This window comes from Pezoporus wallicus, unplaced genomic scaffold (genome assembly GCF_028554395.1).
Source record: "Pezoporus wallicus isolate ANWC-B61680 ecotype Strahan unplaced genomic scaffold, APGP_CSIRO_Pwel_v1 contig_4901, whole genome shotgun sequence".
Lineage (NCBI taxonomy): Eukaryota > Metazoa > Chordata > Aves > Psittaciformes > Psittacidae > Pezoporus > Pezoporus wallicus.
In genome coordinates this window covers 5,269,682-5,294,054 of record NW_026640354.1, presented here as the reverse complement: position 1 = coordinate 5,294,054, position 24,373 = coordinate 5,269,682, and the positions used below count along the sequence as shown (strand labels likewise).

The following is a 24,373-nucleotide window of genomic DNA, read 5'->3' as shown; positions in this document are numbered from 1 at the left end:
GTTGGCCTCTTTAAGCCCATGGAGGACCACAGTGGAGCAGATATCCACACAGCCATGTGTGTGAATACTGCACCAGAGCAGGTGGATGTGCTCCAAAGGAAGTTGCAACCCATGGAGTGCCCCTGCTGGAGCAGGCTCCTGGCAGGATGTACAGCCTATGGAGAGGAGCCTGTGCAGAAGCATATTATCTGTCAGGCTGGGAGGAAGTGTTCTAGGTTTTCATCAAGAGTAAATTAATCTTCTCAAGTTGAGTCTGTTTTGCCTGTGACAGTAATTAGTGACCATGACCAATTTCCCTATTCTTATCTTGATCCATAAGCTGATGTGGAAGGGGAGTGCAAGAGAAGCTGGGTGTGTGTCTAGCAGCCAGCCAAAGTTAACTCACCACACCTAATTTTATTCATAGGCTAGAAAACATTCTTTCTGTCATATCAGAGCAAGTAACCTGTACTCACAGTTTACAGCATAACAATACTGTCCTTTGCAGCTCATTTTTAGAACATGAACAGCTTCAATAAGCTGTCTTATAAAGATATCAAATGATATCACAAAATGAAAATTACACAATTATCATTATTTGTATAGAGTTGTTTTGGTGGGGTTTTTGTGCGTTTTTTTCACTTCACCAGTCTGACACACTTTACCCTCATTCAAATATCTTGGAGTTTTCTTGTATCTGATCTCCTAGAGTAAAGCAGGAGGGCTCCCTTCCATTAGGCTTTTTTCTTCTGTGTCTGTTTTTTTCTGTGTGTCGTGGTTTAAACCCAGTCAGGTAATTCGTTCGCTCACTTCCCCCCCTTTCTTGCCCTCCCCCTGCTCTCGGACGGACGGAGAGGAGAATCAAAAGAATGCAACTCCCACGGGTTGAGATAAGAACAGTTTAGTAACTAAGGTATAACACAGATCACTACTGCTACCACCAATGATAATAATGATAAAGGAAATAACAAGGGAACAGAATACAACACCTCAGCACCAGCTGACCGATAACTCGCCCCCAAGCCCGACCAAGCTCCGACCGATACCTCCTCCAACCCTGCAGTCTCCCAGCCCTTCCGGCTAACTCCCAGTTACATCCTGGGCATGACGTGCTGTGGTATGGAATAGCTCTTTGGTCAGTTTGGGTCAGGTGTCCTGTCTCTGCTTCCTCACAGCTTCCCCTCCTCCCTGGCAGAGCATGAGGCTCACAAAGTCCTTGGCCAAACCAAAACATCTCTATCAGCTCTGTTCCCGAGCCGAAAGTCAAAACACTGCACTGCACCAGCTACCAAGGAGGAGAAACATGACTGCTACTGCTGAACCCAGGACACTGTGAAGCATACAGTTTTTCCACTTTGATCTACCAAGGAATCCTTTGAGCTTATGTGTTGTTAACAGGCAATGACCTTGCAAAAAACTTGGCAGTTATAATGGACAAGCTACCAACATGAACTCCCATTGCAATGCTATGGAAAAAAATTGCTAATGCTATCTTTAAGTCTTCAGAGAAAGGAACTGTGACTTGCACTTAGATGATTATTCCTCTTTTTATGGCTAGGGGAAACTGAAACATTGTGCCAAGTTCTATAATCTGTTTATTATAAAGGATGTCAAAAATCTGAGAATATAAAATGATTTAGATACTAGATAAAATGCTTTACAGTAAGCTAAGGAAAATAGTACTTCATGGAATTTTTAGGATAGATTTTTTTTTTTTCCCAGAGCCATTATTGCAGCCAAAGTTTGAGTAGCGACTGTCGCTTTGCCCTCAAATCCGCCGATATTCTTTTCCTTTTGAAGGTGCTGGATAGTGTTGAACAAGGCCCTGTAAGCATAGGCCAAGCCCCAGCACGTTGCCGTGATTTGTCCATCTCTGGTATGGCCAGAATGACCACACACCTCATTTAAGTGTTTTACTAATTCTTCTGGATTTTGCAGTTGTTCGGAGTGAAATTCCAAAATACTGGAGGGGCCCACTGACCTAGATACTTGCCCATACTATCCCACACACCCTGCCACTCATGGCTGTCCAGCCTCTGGGAAAATCTCTCGGTCCTCCTACATCGTCGTTTGACCCCAGACAAGACCCAAACCTGAATCTGCTTAACTCTTGAAATCAGTAGTGGGCAAAACACACTCTGTATGCGTGTTAGCATGGTGATTCCCATCACCATCAGCAAACAAGTCTCAACAGCATTAAAAGGCCATTCAAAAAATTCAAAACTCTCAAATGTAAATGGTCTGGGGGGACGACTAGGAGGGTAAAAGGATGTCTCCTTCACAGGTTGAGCACCTGAGAAGGAGAAAAAAGATGTGTAATTGCTAAGCACCTCCATCATATACCTCCCAAAGTATAAAGGTGGTGACCACACTGGGAACATAAACCAGATCAGTTTCATGATCAATGATTCTATTGTATTACAAGTCATTACCATAAAGTACAATGGGATAAAAACCTTAGCCCAAGCCCCACACTTGAAAAACACTAATACAGCCAATACCGGATGGACGTAAGATATGGTATACTGAAACTGTGAGATCAAGAGGAAAAACCTTGAGAGCCAATAAATCAGCATTGTGACGAGTGACTATCAATCCAGTCAGATCTGTTCTTATCTCAACCCCTGGTGCCCCACGTTGGGCGCCAAAAAGAACTGTCGTGGTTTAAACCCAGTCAGGTAACTTGTTCACTTACTCCCAGTGAGTGGTGCCGAGCTGACAACAATCAAGGTCCGTGTCTGTGTCGTCCCCCCCCCCCCCCCCCCCCCCCCCCCCCCCCAGAGGAACGGGGAGGAGGATCGAGAGAGTGCAACTCCTACGGGTTGAGACAAGAACAGTCCAGCAACAAATCACCACCGCTACTATCAGCTAAAACAATGATAAGGGAAAATAACAAGGGAAGACAATACGATACCACCGGCCAAGAAAACGAGTTCCACCCGGAAGCTCCTGTCCTTCCTAGTAACTCCCAGTTACCCCCCACCCCGGGCATGACGTGCTGTGGTATGGAATACCTCCCCGGCTAGCCCGGGTCAGGCGCCCCGTCTCTGCTTCCTCACAGCTTCCCCTCCTCCCTGGCAGAGCATGAGCCTCACAGAGTCCTTGGTCAGGGTAAACATCACTTAGCAACAACCGACAACATCGGCTTCACCAACACTGTTCTCAAACTAGAAGTCAAAACACAGCACTGCACCAGTTAACACAAAGGAAAAAACATGACTGCTACTGCTGAACCCAGGACACATATATATCTCATTTTCACATGATAGTGCTGAAAACATAAATAATATATATTGGTTAAAATGATTAGACAAATTCATGGAATATAAGTCTGCTTCTAGCCATTGAAAGAAATAATCAGTGTGAGCTCTTGGCTGTAAGAAGTTCAGAACTCGGCTCTATGAGTGTTCTTAGGTTTAGTTTACCACCAAGAAAACTGAGAGCGAGAGAGAGAGAGAGAGACAATGGCAGTGCAGTTATTTTCACAAGAAGTATTACAAGTTATGGAGCATTTTAAATCCCAGAGAAAGTCAGTACAAAGCTGACTAACTGGATGCCCTAATCCAGATATATTCGCTAGAGATAAGGTCCAACTTTACTTCTAAGAGTCATCCACTGTAAAACTGTCAAAAGTAGTTGATCTTCCTCCTCAAGTTTTTAAATAAAGGCTGGAAGTATCTCAAAAACATATGATTTAGGCAAATATAAATTAAATACAATTATTAATTTCCCCAGGAAAGAATGAAAGGGCTGTTCAGCCTGGAGAACAGAAGGCTGTGTGGAGACCTCATTGCAGCCTTCCAGTATCTGAAGGGGGCCTATAGGGATGCTGGAGAGGGGCTCTTCATTAGAGACTGTAGTGATAGGACAAGGGGTAACGGGTTCAAGCTTAAACAGGGGAAGTTTAGGTTGGATATAAGAAGGAAATTCTTTCCTGTTAGGGTGGTGAGGCACTGGAATGGGTTGCCCAGGGAGGTTGTGAATGCTCCACCCCTGGCAGTGTTCAAGACCAGGTTGGACAAGGCCTTGGGTGCTATGGTTTAGTGTGAGGTGTCCCTGCCCATGGCAGGGGGGTTGGAACTTGATGATCTTAAGGTCCTTTCCAACCCTAATGATTCTATGATTCTATGAATATACAGACTTCTGATAGGAAGACAGAATAGTGATTTTCTGTCTTTATTTTTACTAAATTATTGTTATGGAACATGAAAGTCTTCATTGATTTTTCTTAGCACAGCATACCAATTCAAAAGTCAAGGCAAAAATTGAAAGAATATCAAGATGTCTGGTTTTGCAACTCTTTTAAGGGTAGGGTTTTTGAGAATCCTTAGTTCAAACAATGCAAAACAAGATCCACTACATTTACTAGAACACAGTAGTTTATTATTTCTTGTTCTCTGAATGTCATGGTGTAGTAAAGCTTGTTTGCACTAAGAAGGGGATGACTGTCCCTTAAGAGATCCCTCCTGTCATGGCACAGTCTACTGGCTCTGCTGGCAGGGAGCTACACTGAAATCTGGACTCTAGCAATTGACCTAGAAAGGCACAGCACTTTGTTCAAGGCATACTGCTCCCTTATCCATATCTGTGGGTCCATACTTAATCTGCCTTTGGAAGTGAGATCAGCTTTCCACAGATCACATTATTTCATTTCGAAAGCCACAATCCATAGCTTGCAATAATTATGAGGTAATACATTTTAGCAAATTAATAAAAATAGTGAAAATCCATATTTTTAAAAATAATGTGTTAGTTCAAATCTCTTAAAATCTAGAAATGTCTTTTTAAAGTTAGGATTTATTTTTTTTTCCTTTTTTTTTTTTTTTTACAGACAGGACTGTTTTTCAGTAGTTGTCTTTGGAAACTGATTAGAAATGAAAAAATATTTCTGCTGTCACTTTTTAAATCTATTTCTATAAAAGAGATTCAAGGCAGAACAAAATTGTGATGATAACTGCTTTTTTTATTTAAGTGAAGTTTTGCCTGATATCAAAAAGGTAATTATGAAGTGGATTAATTCTGAGCATAACCAACCCATGCAAATCTACTATGAGTGGAAAAAGTCTACCGGAAATACACATAAGCTATTTACAAATGTATCTCTCAACATACTTGTATGCATGTAGTGCATTATACAGTTTAATTTCCTGCGAATACTTATGACATAAAGCCCCAAGTACTATTTACTGATTTCTTTGTAGACAATTATGAAGTGACTAACTGTATGGGAGGACTTGAAGAAGAAAAAGGTAGTAGCCTTAAATATTAATTCAGGGAGTAAAAGCAAGCATCCTGGTACTTGGGAGAAAACTGGATTCTAAGTGGAAATCACTGGCTTGTAGAAGGTTGAACCACACAGAGGTTTAAACCCAAAGTTTGATGAAGTTGAAAAGAGATAAGAAAGCAATTAAAAAATAGATACTGCACCACAAAAGAAAGACGCCTTCTAGAGTCACGTTTCCAGTCATTTACAATAGGAATGAAGGCAAAATTATGATTGCTACACATGTCTATTTCTATTTTAAATTTAACAAAACTACAAAGTGTATTTTTCTAACCAGTAAAATTATTACTCTATTTTTTCTGTAAATTTTTTGTTAATATTATCATGTACCCATATTGTTTACTTATTAAATTCCTAAAGCATTTTCATTTTGTGGATTAAATACACATACAACATTCTGTGGAATGAAGTAGGAAAACTGATTCCCATATTTTAGAGTGTTGGTTTTATCCAGCAACACTCAATTCAAAGTAAGTTGAAAATGACAAAAATATTTTGCTTGGAAATTTTTGATTATAGACACAAGGAGAAGATTAATAAGAATAAATTATACTTTTAAGTAACAATGAAGAGCAGGAACTTACTGGATCAGACCAGTGCTCCATCTATCCCAGATTTCTGTCTATAATAGTGGTGGAGAAAAAGCCACTTTAGAAAAATCATGTGAAATTTGCCACTATCTACCGTCTATGTCCCATGCATCCTCCCAGCAAGCAGAACTGTCTAATCAGACATGGTAAACAGTGCTCCATCTATCCCAGATTTCTGTCTATAATAGTGGTGGAGAAAAAGCCACTTTAGAAAAATCATATGAAATTTGCCACTATCTACCGTCTATGTCCCATGCATCCTCCTAGCAAGCAGAACTGTCTAATCAGACATGGTAAACAGTACTTCCCTGACTGGTTCATTTATCGTTCATTTATCATTCATTTATGGACCTATAATCCATGACTTGCTTAATTTTTCTGAACCTACTAAGAAATCACCTGCCTCCCTGGTCTTCTGTGGATGCAAGTTCTTGATGTTCTCTGCTTCCCACGAAAGCATTTTAAAATGTTTCTCCAATTCTTTTCATCATGTCTCCCCAGTTCTTTTACTACAGAATTTGGTGAAGAAATTTTCCATTTAAGTTTATATACCAGTGTCATAGTTTTCTAAATCTTAGTTGTCTTCCCCTCATCTTTCTCCAAACAGAATAGTTTCAGAGAACTGTCAATGATTGCTCCAAATCTTCCTTCCCGGGTTCTGACTGAGAGTTCTGAATTCAACTGTACACAGCTATACTTCCCTAGATTTTTGTCTTACACTGATGATTATCCACCACCTTTTCACTCTTTCTATTTTGTGAGGTCTTTCTACATTTCTCTAATGCGAAGAATTCACTGTGTTTCTCTAGCTATGACCTTATCCTGCCCGAGTGCCCATTTTACACTTCAGCCATCAAGCAATCCCACCAGTTCTCTTCCTGAATTCCTGATTTTGATAGATGCGAAGAGCTTTCTATAAGTTAGAGTATCCTGCAAGAGGCACTTTTTATGTTTCGACTTTTTGATCTTCCTGCCAACTTTTGAACTAACATGTTTTACAGCCTTTCTGTTCTTCCTATGTGGGCAAGCTTTCCATTTGTTAAAATGCCAGTTTTCCCTGTGAAATCCTTATTTTTCTTCCTTAAGTCATCCAGGGGCTTTGAACCACTTTGTGTTCTTGAATTGTGGCACACATTTTACCTGGACTTTTAACAAATTATTTTTTGATAGCCCTGAGTCTATCTATAAGTCTCTCATGGTTTTGGCTTGCTCCTTTTAAGTTATTTGACAATGCACCTCATTTTCACATAGTTTCCTTTCTTGAAATTGAATATCTATCCACAGGATTTATTTGGCATGCTCTTTCATGTTACTGTCATAAACCCAGGTGTATTATAGTCCCTAATAGACATAATCTCTGTCATTAACACCTCTTGAGCCAGATGCTGGTCTTCTCAGAGGCACACTGAACATTATTCATATTCAGATTTTTAGTTTTGTCATTCTTATACAGTACTCTTCTATATGTGTCAGCATTTCCCAAGCATCTAGTTTAAATATTCCCTGACAACCATTTTAATTTTCATTCAATATCCTGATTCCATAATGACAAAGGTGCAATCCATTCCTGTACTGGTTCCTTAAATTTCAAAAGCTTTTCTATTTTCAAATGCATTTGAATTGTTTTTGTCTCTACCAAGATATTAATCATGTACTGGGGCTCAATCTCTGTCTCCCTCCTAGGTCTTACATGGACATGGAAATTTTTCAAAGCAAGCTAGATGCATGTCCTAGACATGCCCAGCCTGAATTTGTAACCTCAAATATATCCTTCCTACTCTTCCCTCCATTAGTGATTACCAACACAGGTCACATTTATCAGCTTCTTTTCAGCACACCCAAGTAATATCTCTAGAAAAATTTTGAGATCCATCAACTTTCCAGATGCAAAGCATCTGTATACAAGGCTTCTCTAATGTCATAAAGCCAGTTACCTGTGCACCAGATAATAAAATAGTTTTGTTTTTTAAGATATTCTCTGTTGTTAGAGCATCCTTGTTGTAAGAGCATACTGTGAGCACCTGTTTACAGGCTTTTCTTATGTAAGAGATCAGAAATACGCCTACCAGTGAAATGTCACCAGAGGGCTGACCACTTTGGTGGTGAAACTCCTCTGCAACATTCTTGTAGGCCTCATGCATTTCTCTATTTCTCCAATTTCTAATCTCTATTTTTCTATTAATTCTCCATTTAATAGAATATATTAAATTCAGCCACTTACTTAAAATAAACTTACTACTTCAGGGTTGTTCCATGGGTGGGTAATCACAGATGTGCTTTGTAGAATAAAAGGGGTATCTCTCCTTCTAGTCTTAGATTTACCTATCTGAATCTAGAGCATAAATTCCATTATGTTTTGGAAGTTTGCATTAATTTAACTTCTTTCATGAAACTACTTACTTTGCTCAACCCTCTTTAAACTAGTTAATAATAGGTAAAAATACTCAAGAGTGTGAAGTCCCTCCCAGTACAAACAAGAGCATTCAGCTCATCTGAGGATCTTTGTATGTTCACAAATGATTGCCCTATATGTATATACTAAACATATAGACAGAATTCTTGGGAGGATATTCTACTTTCTGGCTACTATAGTCCATTAAGACCCAGTCAACTCAGGCAGTGGAATCTAGACTCACTAATGAAATGCAGATGTCCATTTTAAAATCAGCTGAACAGCTCTGCAGATCTCACTAAATATTCACCACATTCTTGTGGACTAGAAGTTCATAGACATCTAGCTTTCACAAAGACACCTTAAGTTAGGCAAGCTGAATCCTACCATTCTTCCCAATCAAAATACAGATAATTACATGTCTTTAAATGTCATGTCTAATATGGTAAGTCCCGGTGAATAATTGCTTATTTGCTTGGACTAGCAAAACACTGTTATCTGACTTCATGTGTGCATTGGGCTCTGGTGCCTTTTTGTAGAAAATTAGTTGTTTTTCCTGATTTCCCCCTTGTTTAAGTCTTTCATGAAAATAGAGAGAAAAGATCAGTAAAACCAAACAAAACAAAGTAATACTAGGAAGCTATCTGATCACAGCCTTCTATCAGATAGAGGGAGAAGCATCAACAAGCTGAATATCCTTCTGTGTAAAGACTCAAAATGCTTTTTGCTCCCTTTTGTCCATTACTAACCACAAGTACTATTGAACATATCAGCAATCTATGTTTACATTTATCAGACTGAAAAAAAAAAATTCAGTTATATATACTTATTTCAGAAATATGTAAATTTCAAAGGAAGTTGTGTAGTGCAACTATTTCATGTAGTGCTTTTCTTTTTGCTCTTTCTTGAATTAAATCCGTAAATGAAAAAGCAATGAGAACTGTAGTAGATAGGGAAGTCCTAATATTCACACTCCATATTAGGTGTGCAAAATTTACAGGCTGAGTCTATAAAGTGTTTATTTTTTTCCCTAAAACTATTAGGAAATCTGAGAAAGCCTTGACATGCATTTTCTTGCAAACTATATTGCAACTCATGTAGAGGATGAAAAAATCCAAGAAGAAAAATAAAAAACATCCAAGTATATCTAGAGAAACATACATAAACCCATGAATGTATTTTAAAATTGGTTATTTGAATCAGCTTAGTTGCTGACTTCTCCAGGCTGTACAATGCCCACCCACCTAGTCTCTCACTCTCCCTCCTTACCTGGACAAGGGAAGAAAGTAAAATGATAAAGGTCACATGTTGGTAGGGACAGAGATCACTTAAAAATTACTCTCACCAGCAAAACAGACTCAGATTGAGGAATATTAAGTTATTGTCAATTAGAAACTGACTTTTGGACAGTAAAAAACAAAAATCTGGAACCACCCCCACTTCGTCCCAGGCTCAAGTTCACCACTCCATTCCCAACTCTTCTGCTTTCTCCTTTCACCCTGAGCAGTGGAGGGTGGGTGGGGAATGGGGTTTGTAGTCAGTCCATAACAAATCCTCTATGCTGCTCCTTCCCTATCACACTTTTCCCCTGTTCATGTGTAGGTCCCTCCCACAGGTCCTGCTTGGAGCCTGCTCCTGTATAAGAACTCCATGGACTGCAGTTCTTTTAGGGCATAGCCACATGTGGCGTAGGGTCCTCCATGGGCTGCAACGTGGGTCTGGCATAGTCCTCTCCATGGATTACAGGGAAATACATGAACCACCATGGTTCTCTCCACGAGCTGTAGGGGAATCTCTGCTCCAACACCTAGAGCACCTTTACCCTCTCCTTCTTCACTGACTTTGGTGTCTGCTGTTTTTTTTTTCCGTACACTTTCCTCACTCCTCTCTGCTGGGCCTGGAATGACATAGTACCACTAAGAGTTCATAAACTCTGAGAGTTTGAAGACAATCTCACCCCTTCCATCATCTCAGCTGTGGAAAAACTGTCCCAGGATCTCAAACAATTGAGGGACGATCTATCTGATTTATCCAGCTCCTCACGTGTACCAACACACATCTCAGCTATTAACAAAAGGTGCCCTATTGTTCGAGAGAGAAAATATAGAAGGTATATGCCACGGGCCACGCTATGGTTTTACCTGCAGGATCACAGAGAAGACATGACAAAGTGGGATGGAAAACCTACTTCAGCTTTGGAGTAATGGGTGGGTGAATTGAAGAGGGGGGCAAGGGCCAAGATTGATCATCCCATGAGAGCTACGGCTTCAGTCTCTGGTGAACAGTTTCCCAGATGGAGCGGAAGAGCTGATTTTACTCCAGCTCCTGTGATAACGAAGAATAATCCCTTTCAACAAGACTTAAGTGTCCAATGTTGTGATGACTATTAGAGGGGCCCTGCCTCCAGCCAGGTGGAGGTAGGGGACAATCAGATTTACTGGACTGTGTGGATCAGATGGCCTGGCACATCAGTCCCACAGAAGTATAAGGCTCTAGTAGATACCGGTGCACAGTGTACCCTGATGCCATCAAGCTGTCAAGGGGTGGAACCTATCCATATTTCTGGAGTGACAGGAGGATCCCAAGAGTTGACTGTGCTGGAGGCTGAAATCAGCCTGACTGGGAGGGAATGATGACTGGTCCAGAGGCTCCATTCATCCTTGACACAGACTACTTCAAGAGAGGGTACTTCAAAGACTCAAAAGGGGACTGATGGGCTTTTGGTATTGCTGCTTTGGAGACTGAGGAAATTGAGCAGCTGTTCACCTTGCCTGGTCTCTCAGAGGATACTTCTGTTGTGGGGTTGCTGAAGGTCAAAGAAGAGCAAGTGCCAATTGCGACCACAACAGTGATCTGGCGGCAATTTTGCCTGAACCGAGACTCCCTGATTCCCATCCATCAGCTGATCCGTAGACTGGAGAATCAGGGAGTGATCAGTAGGTCCCACTCATCCTTTAGTAGCCCCATATGGCCAGTGTGGAAGTCTAACAGAGAGTGAAGACTAACAGAAGATTATCGTGGCCTGAATGAAGTCACACCACCATTGAGTGCTGCTGTACTGGACATGCTAGAACTTCAGTATGAACTAGTGTCAAAGGCATGCAAGTGGTAGGCCACGATTGATATTGCCAATGCATTTTTCTCAATTCCTTTGGCAGCAGAGTGCAGGCCACAGTTTGCTTTTACTCAGAGGGGTGTCCAGTACACTTGGAACCAACTGTCCCAGGGGTGGAAACACAGCCCTACCATTTGCCATGGACTGATCCAGACTGCACTGGAACAGGGGCAAGCTCCAGAATACCTGCAATACATAGATGACATTATTGCGTTGGGTGATACAGTGGAAGAAGTGTTTGAGAAAGGGAGGAAAATAATCCAAATCCTGCTGAGAGACGGTTTTGCCATAAAACGGAGTAAGGTCAAGGGACCTGCACAGGAGATTCAATTTTTGGGAATAAAATGGCAAGATGGACGTATACAGATCCCCACAGATGTGATCAACAAGATAACAGCAATGTCTCCACCAACTAATAAGAAAGAAATGCAAGCTTTCTTGGGTGCTGTGGGGTTCTGGAGAGTGCACATCCCAAATTACAGTTTGATTGTAAGCCCTCTCTATCATGTGACCTGGAAGAAGAATGATTTTAAATGGGGCGCTGAGCAACAACAAGCCTTTGAGCAAATTAAACGTGAGATAGTTCATGCAGTAGCCCTTGGACCAGTCCGGACCGGGCCAGATGTAAAAAATGTACTGTACACTGCAGCTGGGGAGAACGGTCCTACCTGGAGCCTCTGGCAGAAAGCTCCAGGGGAGACTTGAGGTCGACCCCTTGGCTTTTGGAGTCAGGAATGCAAAAGATCTGAGGCCAGCTATACCCCAACTGAGAAAGAGATACGGGCAGCCTATGAAGGGGTTCGAGCTGCTTCGGAAGTGATTGGCACTGAAGCACAGCTCCTCCTGGCACCCTGGTTGCCCGTGCTGCGCTGGATGTTCAAAGGCAGGGTCTCCTCTACACATCATGCAACTGATGCTATATGGAGTAAATGGGCTGCACTCATTACACAACGAACTCGAATAGGAAATCCCAGTCATCCAGGCATTCTAGAAGTCATCATGGACTGGCCAGAGGGCAAAGATTTTGGAGTATCACCAGAAGAGGAGGTGATGCGTACTGAAGAGGCCCCACCATATAATAAACTGTCAGAAAGTGAAAAACAGTATGCCTTGTTTCTGATGGGTCCTGCTGTATTGTGGGAAAGCATCGGAGATGGAAGGCAGCTGTATGGAGTCCTGGACGACAAGTTGCAGAAACTGCTGAAGGAGAGGGTGAATCGAGTCAGTTTGCTGAGGTGAAAGCCATCCAGCTGGCCCTGGACATTGCTGAACGAGAAAAGTGGCCAGTACTTTCTCTCTATACTGACTCATGGATGGTGGCAAATGCCCTGTGGGGGTGGTTGAAGCAATGGAAGCAGAGCAACTGGCAACGCAGAGGTAAACCCATCTGGGCTGCTGCACTGTGGAAAGATATTGCTGCCAGGGTGCAGAACCTGGTGGTGAAGGTACGTCATGTACCCAAGAGTCGGGCCACTGAGGAACACCAGAACAGCCAACAAGTGGATAAAGCGGCTAAGATTGAAGTGGCTCAGATGGACTTAGATTGGCAACATAAAGGTGAATTATTTTTGGCCCGGTGGGCCCATGACACTTCAGGCCATCAGGGCAGAGATGCAACATATAGATGGGCTCGTGATCGAGGGGTGGACTTAACAATGGACACTATTGCCCAGGTTATTCATGAGTGTGAAACATGTGCTGCAATTAAACAAGCTAAACGGTTAAAGCCTCTTTGGTACGGAGGACGATGGCTGAAGTACAAATATGGGGAGGCCTGGCAGATTGATTATATCATACTCCCACCAACCCGCCAAGGCAAGCGCCATGTGCTTACCATGGCGGAAGCAACCACCGGGTGGCTGGAAACATACGCTGTGCCCCATGCCACTGCCCGGAACACTATCCTGGGCCTTGAGAAACAGATTTTGTGGCAACACGGCACCCCAGAGAGAATTGAGTCAGACAATGGGACTCATTTCTGGAATAACTTTATAGACACTTGGGCCAAAGAACATGGCATTGAGTGGGTATATCACATCCCCTACTATGCACCAGCCTCTGGGAAAATCAAAATGGTACAATGAGCTGTTAAAAACTACACTGAGAGCAATGGGTGGGGGAACTTTCAAGCACTGGGATACACACTTACCAAAGGCCACCTGGTTGGTCAACACCAGAGGATCTGCCAACAGGGCTGGCCCAGCCCAGTCAGAACTTTTACATATTGTAGAGGGGGACAAAGTTCCTGTGGTGCACATAAAGCATTTGCTGGGGAAGACAGTCTGGGTTATTCCTGCTTCAGGTAAAGGCAAACCCACTCATGGGATTGCTTTTGCTCAGGGACCTGGATATACTTGGTGGGTAATGCGGGAAGATGGGGAAGTCCGATGTATACCTCAAGGGGATTTGATTTTAGGGGAAAACAGCCAGTGAACTCAATTGTATGCCGTTGCCTGCTGTGTAATGCTTTTATAGCCCATCAACTAGATGTCTCCAGGTCACCAGCGACTGGCCCTGACTTCCCTCCAGCCATCATCCCAACAGAGAATGAACTTTGGTAGAACCAGACGATCTGCAGTAAAGGAACGATCAGCATCAGCAGGCAGCGATCCAACACTGCACACAGCCTTTCCTGCCCTGAAAGATTGTTACAAGAGATGGAACCTGACATCATGGGCTGAATGGACTCAGCAGCATTATAGGGATTGGTCCATGCACTAAGAAATGATCTTTTTCTCTCTGTGTGTGTATGTGGATGTATATACGTAAGAGTGATGGGATATTGAGGGGATCTGAGCATGACATGAATGGTATGGAATAAGGGGTGGATACTGTCCTGGGTTTAGCAGTAGCAGTCATTTTTTCTCCTTCTTAATAGCTGGTGCAGCACTATGTTTTGACTTTCGGCCTGGGAACAGAGCTGATAACACCGATATTTTCAGTTACTGTTCAAATGTTTAGACTGGCCATAGGACTTTGTGAGTCTCATGCTCTGCCAGGGAGGAGGGGAAGATGGGAGGAAGCAGAGATGGGACACCTGACCCAAACTAGCCAGAGAGGTATTCCATATCACAGCACGTCATGCCTGGGGGGTAGCTGGGAGTTACCTGGAAGGGCACTTTCTTCTTGGTTGGTCTTGTTTCAGTAGGTGGTATTGTATTCTCTTCCCTTGTTATTTCTCTTACCATTATTATTATTGGTGGTCGCAGTAGTGATTTCTGTTATACCTTAGTTACTGGACTGTTCTTATCTCACCCCGTGGGAGTTACATTCTTTTGATTCTCCTCCCCATCTTTCCGGGAGCAATGGGAAGGAGGCGTGGAGGAAGGGGAAAGAAAGAAAAAGAGGGGGCTAGTAGAAAGTGTGTGGCTGACTTTGTTTAAACCACAACACCCTTAATACGAAGATATTTATCTTCAAGGGAAGAAGATATTGAAGTACATTTACCTGGATTGATTCCTGATTATTCTTTTAAACAATGGGACTTGCTGATATTAGTCTAGAGCAAAACAATTATAGAGCATGAGCCTACTGTGATTATTCAGATGTGCACACACGTACACAGTCAGACAGCCCTGTTAATCACTGTAAGACTTACATAGGCATGATATCTGACTGAGCAGGATGAATGCAGTGTTAGAGCCTTTAAAAGTATGACACCTGCATTACAGCCTAATCTGGGAATTGCACTGCATGCAAATAGCATGAGTATCAAAAAATATAGCCATAGAATCATAGAATCGTTAGGGTTGGAAAGGACCTTAAGATCATCTAGTTCCAACCCCCCTGCCAGGGGCAGGGACACCTTATGCTAAATCATATCACCCAAGGCCTCGTCCAACCTGGTCTTGAACACTTTACCAGGGCATCAGCTGGCTGTTTCTGGCTCGAGTGCCTTTCCTCATTAGCCCCCTGCAGGACAGCAAAGTCTGACAGAGTTATCGGTCAAATATATATGTATACTGTTTCTTTCTATGAGTTTCTAATCTATGCATTTTCAAACACTTCAGCATGAAATATGGTTATCTTTTGAATATGATTTTATGCAGTTGTCTACAGATCATTTAATCTCTCATTCTCTTAAAATGGAGTAAAGTGTAAATGCTGGATGTTGCTAGACAAAATATTACTCAAAAGTATTTTGTATTAGCATTGCCAACAGCTGATAATCATACAAATTCGCAGTATCATATCATGATGCGTACACTTTTGAGCTGAATTACTTATTTTCTGACATTTTCTTTCTGTAAAGGTAGTTGGAAGATAATATTCCAGCTAGGTTTACTCCTTGTGCGAGACTGTAATACATTTTCAAAAGAAAAGTTATAGCTCTGAAGCATTTTTAATACTTTTAACTATATATAAAAATCATGAAAGGTTCTTACATGCATACATAAGTTAAAAAGAAGTTTAGATAACATTTTGGAATGTGCTTTTGACAATTCAGAAGCACAATAATTGAAGCCAGATAGCACAAAGGGAAGCAGATCTCAAGCCAGATATTCTCATGAAAGCAAATACATTTGAAAGGAACATATCCCAAGATCTTATTAAACTTTTTGGCACAAAATCTGAAAAAGTCCAAACAAATTCAATACTTCCCCCAAAGTGTGGCCAACATTGTAAAGGCTGTTCCTTGTTATACCAGATGTCATCTTCTACAATTTGGTTTGCTGACCACAGGAATCTTCATGGCACAGACTCACATATACAGATGCCTTCTTATACATTGCCATTCACCATGATAAAGCAAAAATATTCCTAAATTTAAGAGGAGGAAGTGGGCAGTGTATCTTGTATGCTACCATTCTGTATCATAGAATTCTACAGTTACTTGGATTTTGAAAATTTAAACACTAGTCATGCCTACTTTCACTGCAGCACATTGCACCTTGAGTTTTACTATTCAAACATACAATTAAGCTACAGCAAATGGTGCTTGCAATGTAAATTAGGTAGTTATGTCATTCATGAGGGATGAATGACTTTCAGGTAACGCTGGCTTATCTTGCTGTGGCTTTTCACATTTCTCACTCACACTCCACTTTTAAACATTTTCTCAACTGTTTTTTCTAAAGCATTTCATGTAAGTAATAAATAATGAACTTTTCAGATGATTTGAAACGATTGGATTTGTCATGCATTTTCAATAAACTGACGGGTTCAGAAGTTACTTAAATGAAAAAATGAGTTTCAAGCAGCATATTACCCTTTCCCGTAAGACGAAAATAAAATTTGAAGACATACATTAATATTTATCTCACATCTTGAGCTGGTCCATCCTGATTCACAAGAGCATTGATATCCATCAATGAGATCTATACATCTGAAATATAAAATAGTGTTATTCAGATGAAGCTATGTAATTCTAGATTCAGCATTAGTAGTATCATTCCATACATTTTCAAAAAATGGTCTGATGTATCATAGAATCATAGAATCATACAACAGTTAGGGTTGGAAAGGACCTTAAGATCATCTAGTTCCAACCCCCCTGCCATGGGCAGGGACACCTTATGCTAAATCATATCACCTCACACTAAACCATGTCACCCAAGGCTTCGTCCAACCTGGTCTTGAACACTGCTAGGGATGGAGCATTCACAACCTCCCTGGGCAACCCATTCCAGTGCCTCACCACCCTAACAGGAAAGAATTTCCTCCTTATAACCAACCTAAACTTCCCCTGTTTAAGTTTTAACCCGTTACCCCTTGTCCTATCACTACAGTCTCTAATGAAGAGTCCCTCTCCAGCATCCCTATAGACCCCCTTCCGATACTGGAAGGCTGCTAGGAGGTCTCCATGCAGCCTTCTCTTCTCCAGGCTGAACAGCCTTCTCTTCCTCAGCCTCTCTTCATACGGGAGGCGCTCCAGTGCCCTGATCATCCTTGTGGCCCTTCTCTGGACTTGTTCCAACAGTTCCATGTCCTTTTTATGTTGAGGACACCAGAACTACACACAATACTCCAGGTGAGTATTACTCCAGGTAACGTACTGAAATCCATAGCACTAAGTTTTAATAATGGGGCTTAAATGCATATGTTATGGGTGCTGAGGAATTTTATAAGGATTCTGATTGCCATATTCAAAGATGTCTTCCCATTTCAATCTCTTGGCATGTAACAGCTTTGTTTTTACATATATTAAACTCTAACTAATTGGTTTATGCTAATGAACAAAAAAGAAAGAGAAACTGAGATAATAAAACAGTGTATTACATTAGTTTAAGCAAGCAACATCTATCATCTTTAAGTTGCTAGTACTCTTATTTTATAGAACATAATTAAGAGTATATATATCAACCTTCCCGTATCACTAAATTTTAAATATTGCTAGTTAGGTACATTATCTTGGAGATGGTAACAGTTAAATGAAGATAGCCACCTTCCATGAAGACAAGGATCTGGCAAACATTCATTAACATTGATCTCGCAGTTTGTTCCAATGAAACCTCTTCTACAGTGGCACTTATAAAAACTGATATCATCAATGCAACTTCCATTGTTGAGGCAAGGAGTAGACATACATTCATCTATATTTACTTCACATCTATCACCTGTGCAAAAAAAAGAAGATATGAATAAGCTTTAAAATCTAAATTCAAACCAGTTTATTTATTGTTTACATAGTTCACTATATTCATCAATAAAGAATATCCCACTAGAATTACCTATAGCTGCAAATGCCAAAAATAATGGTTATACTGCAATACATTACAATGATAACATCTGTAATTTGGCAAGGCAAGAAAGCTTTGATGGTCAGCTTGCAAGCAAGATAGTTAAATGGAGAATCTGAAATTTCAAGAGCATCCTGGTTTCAGCTGTAACAGTTATTTTTGTTCCTAGTAGCTAGTGCTTCTTTACACAGTTATTAGAAAGATGAAAAGTGCAGGTTTCCAATAAGAGAAATAGAGAATTAAAATTATGTGTGTTTTGGTGGTGATCTAATGGTTAAAACTTATTTTATCAAAATAAAATGAAAATTCAATACACAAAATTCTTTGAAATCTTTTTTAAGACATTCATTATGAGAGATATGGTGATGCACTTTTCTTCTTGTAATTTTCCTACAAATAAGCGCCACTCATCTTTCACCTAAACATCTCAAAGTACTTTAGAAAATACTAATTGACAACCAACACGTTCATAGGTCTCTTTGCAGGCAGCTACTGCCCACTGCCTCATAGGCAGCTAAGCCCCACACAGCTGCTTTTTTCCACCTCACCATGGGATGGGTGAGAGGAACAAAAGGCTAAAAGTGAGAAAACTGGTAGGTTGAGATAAAGAGAGTTTAACAGATAAAGCAAAGGCCACACACGCAAAGCAAAACAAGGAATTCATTCACTGCTTCCTACCAGCAGGCAGGTATTCAGCCATCCCCAGGAATGCAGGGCTCCATCACACATAAAGTACCTTCTCTTCCTTTTTCTTCCCCACAGCTTTCATTGATGAGCACGCTACCATATGGAACAGGAAGTCCCTTTGGACAGTTGAGGTCAACTGTCCTCTCTATGTCCCTCCCAGCTACCAGAGCACCCTCAGCCTACTTTTTGTGGGGCAGTGTGAGAAGCAGAAAAGGACTTGACAATGTAGGAGCACTGCTCAGAAGTACCTACAACAATGATGTGTTATCAACTGTTTTCAGCACAAACCCAAAATATAGTCTCACAAAAACTACTATGGAGAAATGTAGCTATGGGTAAGTCCCCCCCCCCAAAAAAAAGGAAAAAACAGTATATAATGCAAGAACATTCTCCTGATTTTTTCAGGTGTGTGGGCCAGGGGAGGTGTGGAGGAGATAAAAACAATGCTGAAGATGACAGGTCCTCCTCTGGAGCAGACAAAGTGTCCAGAAGCCAGAAGTTACACTAGTTCCTCTAGCTCTCCATTTCACAACAAAAATGAAGCACTTAAGTACTGCAGTCTCAATTCAAAACCATGTGTTTTATACACACATGTTTATAGTAAATGAAAAGTTCCTATAGCCTTTTATCATTGCTATCCACCTGACTACTGACACCTTTTTAAAGGAATTCATAGCAAGAATTACAGAGATACCATAATCTTTGTCTAGTCCATGTGCGAATATATAGCCAAAGATAAAAAACAGATGTTTGCAACAAATCTATTAACATGCTACACATAGAACTGCTTTAAGATTGTGGGAAATGTTTTTACCTAGTAAAGATTAACAGATTTAAAGATAAAACATCTAAGATTCTGTGCTGACTCATGTGGCCTTAGCCCCAGCAGCCCTAGAGGTCAAGCTCTAGTGGAAAGTGCATGACAAGGGATTGGACTTGGCAAGTACTCCCAGGAAAATGAGCCCAGGGGGCTGCCATGTGATTCTGTATTTGATCAGATCTTGGCACAGTGGTAGTTGCACTACGCTAAACCATCCATTGGTACAAATTAGAAGGCAGTTCTGAAACCTGTTTATCCTTGTTAAATCCCCCGTACCATGCAAGCATTTGGCAAACAGCTCTGATCAATTGTGCTCCTTGGATGTTCTCATTTAGCATCACACTCTCTGCATCACTGTTGTCTTATATCACTAGATATAAGAACTTAAAACTTTCAGAAACAGATGTTTTGTTAATATATTACCAAAAACTACATTCAAGATGACAGAAGACAAGTTCATCTGCCCATTATAGAAGATCAAACTATCAAAAAGGCAATTCTTGTAAGTCAGCATTAGGAAAGAAAATTCTTAATTGCTCTTATCAAGGAATGCTTCAAATGCATTGGCAGGCCAAAAGTACTACACAAGAACATACTTCAAGCTCACTTTACTTGCAATTCTGGAAGTGATTATTTTTCTTGTATCTGAATGGTGAGGGCATCTCTATTACACATGATCATAAAAAACAAGGTCATTCCATGATTACAGATATTTTGATCTTCCTGGTCCATTTAGCAAAACCTGAGAGTGTTAAAATGTGATAGTCCTGAGGTTTTGGTTTGGTTTTTTTTTCAGCAAAATAATAATTCCAAGCTTTGCTTTCATAACCCGCTACATTTTCACTCAATCATGCTTTCATTCCTACCTTTCCAATGATACTGACTAGAAAGGGTATTAGCTTTCCACTAAAATAATCTGCTCTCCTAAGAAGTTCTGCTAATTTAAAATTATTAAATTAGTGAGAAGACATATTAATTAAATGAGTAGCATTAATGTACACAGACTGCTGCTGGCTTTATTATGTACTCTCACTAAACCCATACGAGTTACTTTTTAAAAGTCACTTTCCTAGTAAATCACGCGGGTTACTTAGGAAATGCAAATCTGTATTTTAAGAGTTAAAGGTTCTCAGTTCAAATTTAGTAATTTGCTTTTGATAGTGATATATATATGAAAGCATAATTATTTTAAAAAAGTTCTAGTGTTTTCCAGATTTTTAAGTCAGATATTTCTCATCTTACTTTATGTTATGTCATTTTTTTTCCTAGTAGCTGGTGCAGTGCTGTGGTTTCAGTTTAGTCTGAGAACAATGCTGATAATACACCAATGTTTTAGTTGTTGCTTAGTACTTACTCTAAATCAATCTTTTCAGTCTCTCATGCTCTGCCAGTGAGGAGGGGCACAAAAAGCTGGGATGGAGCAGAGACAGGACACCTGACCCAAACAAGCCAAAGGGGTAATCAATACCACAGCACATCATGCCCAGTATATAAACTGGGGGAAGTTACCCAGAACGGACCGATCGATGGTTTGGTTGGGCTGCTTATCTGTCAGCAAGTTGTGAGTAATTGCATTTTGCATCACTTGTATGTTCTGAGCTTTCATCTCATTTTTTTGTTATTTCCTGGTTTTATCAGTATTTTTATTGTTGGTACACTTTCAATTATCTCTATATTTTACTTTACCTTAGGTTACTAAACAGTTCTTATCTCAGCCTGTGGGTTTACGTTCTTTTGATACTCCTCTCTATCCTGTCTGGAGAAGAGGGAGTGAGGGGTGAACAAACAGCTGTGTGGTACTGAATTACCAGCTGAGTTTGAACCATGTCAGCTGACAGGACTAAAAGATTTTGACTTAACACTGCTAAAGCTTTCCTATTAAGGGCAGATTATGGAGATATCATTGCAAGGCATTTCTGTTCTTTCCCTCAGATTCAATCTTTCTTGGTGGAATCAATTACATCTCACAATATCTGGTTTTTTTAAAGAAGCTAAACACAAACTTGCAGTTCTCTATCTCCCAAATGTTTTTCCCTGCCTGAACATTACTTCATGAATTTTGGTTCCTGTATTTCAGATACACCTGGAGAATAAAGACCCTTTCTGACATTAAACATTGTCGTAAGCAAAGACTGCCTTGAAAGTTGATGTACAGGATTTCACAGTACTTGGACAGAAATAAAGGAAGACTACAGTGATATGTTCTTGCTGAACAATAAGGTGTGGGAGAACTGAGGCTGAGAAAAAAAAACTTATTTAAGGAAACATTATTTCAGGACTCAAGCTAATATTCCAAAAACTCATATATACAACACAAAAAAAGAAACTTTAGATTTAGAAATTGTGGAGTAAGCTGCATTACATGGATCATGCTGCTTGCAGCTGATACTAGGAATAAAGTTAGTTTTCACTAATTTTAGTTCTCTATAAACTCCATAAGAACGAACCATTTCTTTGCATTAAAAATATGTATGACTAGCTGTAGTTTGGCACTTTGTTCAGAATTTTACTGAATTAACCACTCTTCCCCCTGCCCCAAGCAAATGTTTGGGCACTTAAATGGAAACAACCTGTTAATTTAATTTTCAAACAATTCTATGGCATTTTACAGTCATGTTCTCTTTTACTCTATTAAATATGTTGTCATATCTAGTTTAATTCTTCAAGTTATAAAAAGGGAAAATCTCTTTATATAATGGACACTGCATATTTTTACACAATTTGTTAATTCTGAATGTTTTCTTAAAGAAATGCTTCAATGATTCCTGTTTTTAAAGCTCTCCAATTGTAAGGTGGGTTTTCATTCATTGAGTTGTTCAGGTAAAAATGTATTCAATGTAGTATAAATAAGAATCGATCAGGAATGTAAAGCAGAATCTATTTGATTACAGGATGTTAATCATCTAAAGCAACTATAACTTTTCCTTTCTCAGTAGATTAAGTATTATGATTATTTTAACCCTTAAATCTGTCTTTCAGAATCAACATGCCAATATATGTCAACCTCTTCAAATGAAAGGCTGCAGCCATTTTAGGTACCTCAGACAAGCTGGGTTGATTACAGTCAAATCAAATTTCATTGGGTGATTTTGGAATCTGCTACTGCTTTAGTGCTGAACTAATTATTACTATCTTTGTAGCAATATATTATTTTTTAAACTTTAACATGATTTGATCTCAGGTTGATTTCCTTCAGTGGATCTATTAGACCTATGCAGAGGACAGAAGACAGCAGCAGTGAAAGGTAGCAGTAGGAATGAACAACACTGGATTATTTATGAACCAGACTATTTTAAATAATAAAAACATACTGAACAGAGCTATTCTATAAACATTTTCATTTAAATTACTTCCAAAAGAAAAACGTACTTTGTAATTTCTCACATTATAGACACAAAAAAGCTAGCAATCATTTATGACTGCAACCTAGACAGCCTGTCATTCTCTTCCAATGTGGCTGTCATTTATCTTGAAACCTGCCTCCTTTTTCAATTCTTGTGCAAAGTATGAAAACTTCTAATAAAAAGAATCTTGCTGCATTGTAATCATTATAATAAAGCATTCTGCAAAGCTGGTGTAAAAGACAGATTCTAATACCACAGAACTAGCACTTAAAATTTCACCTGTAAATTGTTTTATAGCTCTGACTGTGCCAAATGTGTTACTGTGATGAAGACACCTCTTGCAGCTCTGCTTTACAGATTGTACTTACCATGCTAGAAACAATGCATTCATACATCAAAGGGAAAATCCTTCTAGTATCTGAAGGGGGCCTATAAGGATGCTGGAGAGGGACTCTTCATTAGGGGTTCTAGTGGTAGGACAAAGGGTAATGGGTTCAAACTTAAACAGGGGAAGTTTAGATTTGACATTAGGAAGAAGTTCTTTATTGTGAGGGTGGTGAGGCACTGGAATGGGTTGCCTAAGGAAGCTGCGAATGCTCCATTCCTGGCAGTGTTCAAGGCCGGGCTAGACAGAGCCTTGGGTGACATAGTTTAGTGTGAGGTGTCCCTGCCCATGGCAGGGGGTTTGGAATTAGATGATCTTAAGGTCCTTTCCAACCCAAACTATTCTATGATTCTGATTCTATGGTCCTATGATTCTATGAAAAGTACCTCACATGTCCCACTTTTGAGTGATTATTGATAGTAACGGTAACCTGGGGGCTCCGCTGCATGTCAAGAATGCTGTGGAAGGCAAGGAAATGCCATAGATATGAGTAAACAAGAGTATGGAGTAGTAACAGTATCAGTAAGATACAAAGGAGACAACTATTCTCTTGCTCTTTCAAATCATCCATTCACAGGGAGGATTAGTCCGTGTCTTACCTTGATAAAAACTCAACAGCCTCTTCCAATGCTTGTTTTATGTTCAACCTACTTCATTAATTGGAGCTCATTTGCACAATTCCACACTAGCATCCTAATCTAGAGATTGTCACACCTTCCATCAAGACTTTCATCTTTCTAACTGTAAATCCAAACACGAAATTACCTTTTTTAAGGATTTTTCTCACCAACTTCAGATCCCACCTAGAATCTCCCTCTTCTGACCACTAGGCATTTATTCTTAGCCTTCTGTTAAAACAAAATTGCAATGTTTTTGCATTTCTTCCCTCAGGAACACATCCCCTCAACATACAACTGAGTTTTTACAAGCTGTAATATACCTAATAAGGTGAAAAATCAGATACTAGACTTTATCCGCTAAGTATTTCAGCACAGGAAAGGAGGAAGTTTTAAACAGTGGTGGGTCCTTCAAGTTACTTACTTACTTTTTTTAAAACTCTCACAGTTGCAAAACTTGAGCTCCTTGAACATAAGAAT

General features: G+C 40.1%; 1 protein-coding gene across 1 annotated transcript in view; it reads right to left on the bottom strand.

The window, feature by feature from the left end:
* The window catches only part of EYS (eyes shut homolog), a gene marked incomplete at its 3' end in the record, with an annotated part of 771,151 nt that overhangs the window by 392,604 nt on the left and 354,174 nt on the right, over positions 1-24,373 (bottom strand). Inside the window, exons 26-27 of the mRNA XM_057418821.1 lie at positions 17,746-17,917; positions 16,608-16,686 (exon numbers count right to left, since the gene is read on the bottom strand). Coding sequence (XP_057274804.1) covers positions 16,608-16,686; positions 17,746-17,917 — 251 coding nt within the window. The remainder of the gene's footprint in view (positions 1-16,607; positions 16,687-17,745; positions 17,918-24,373) is intronic.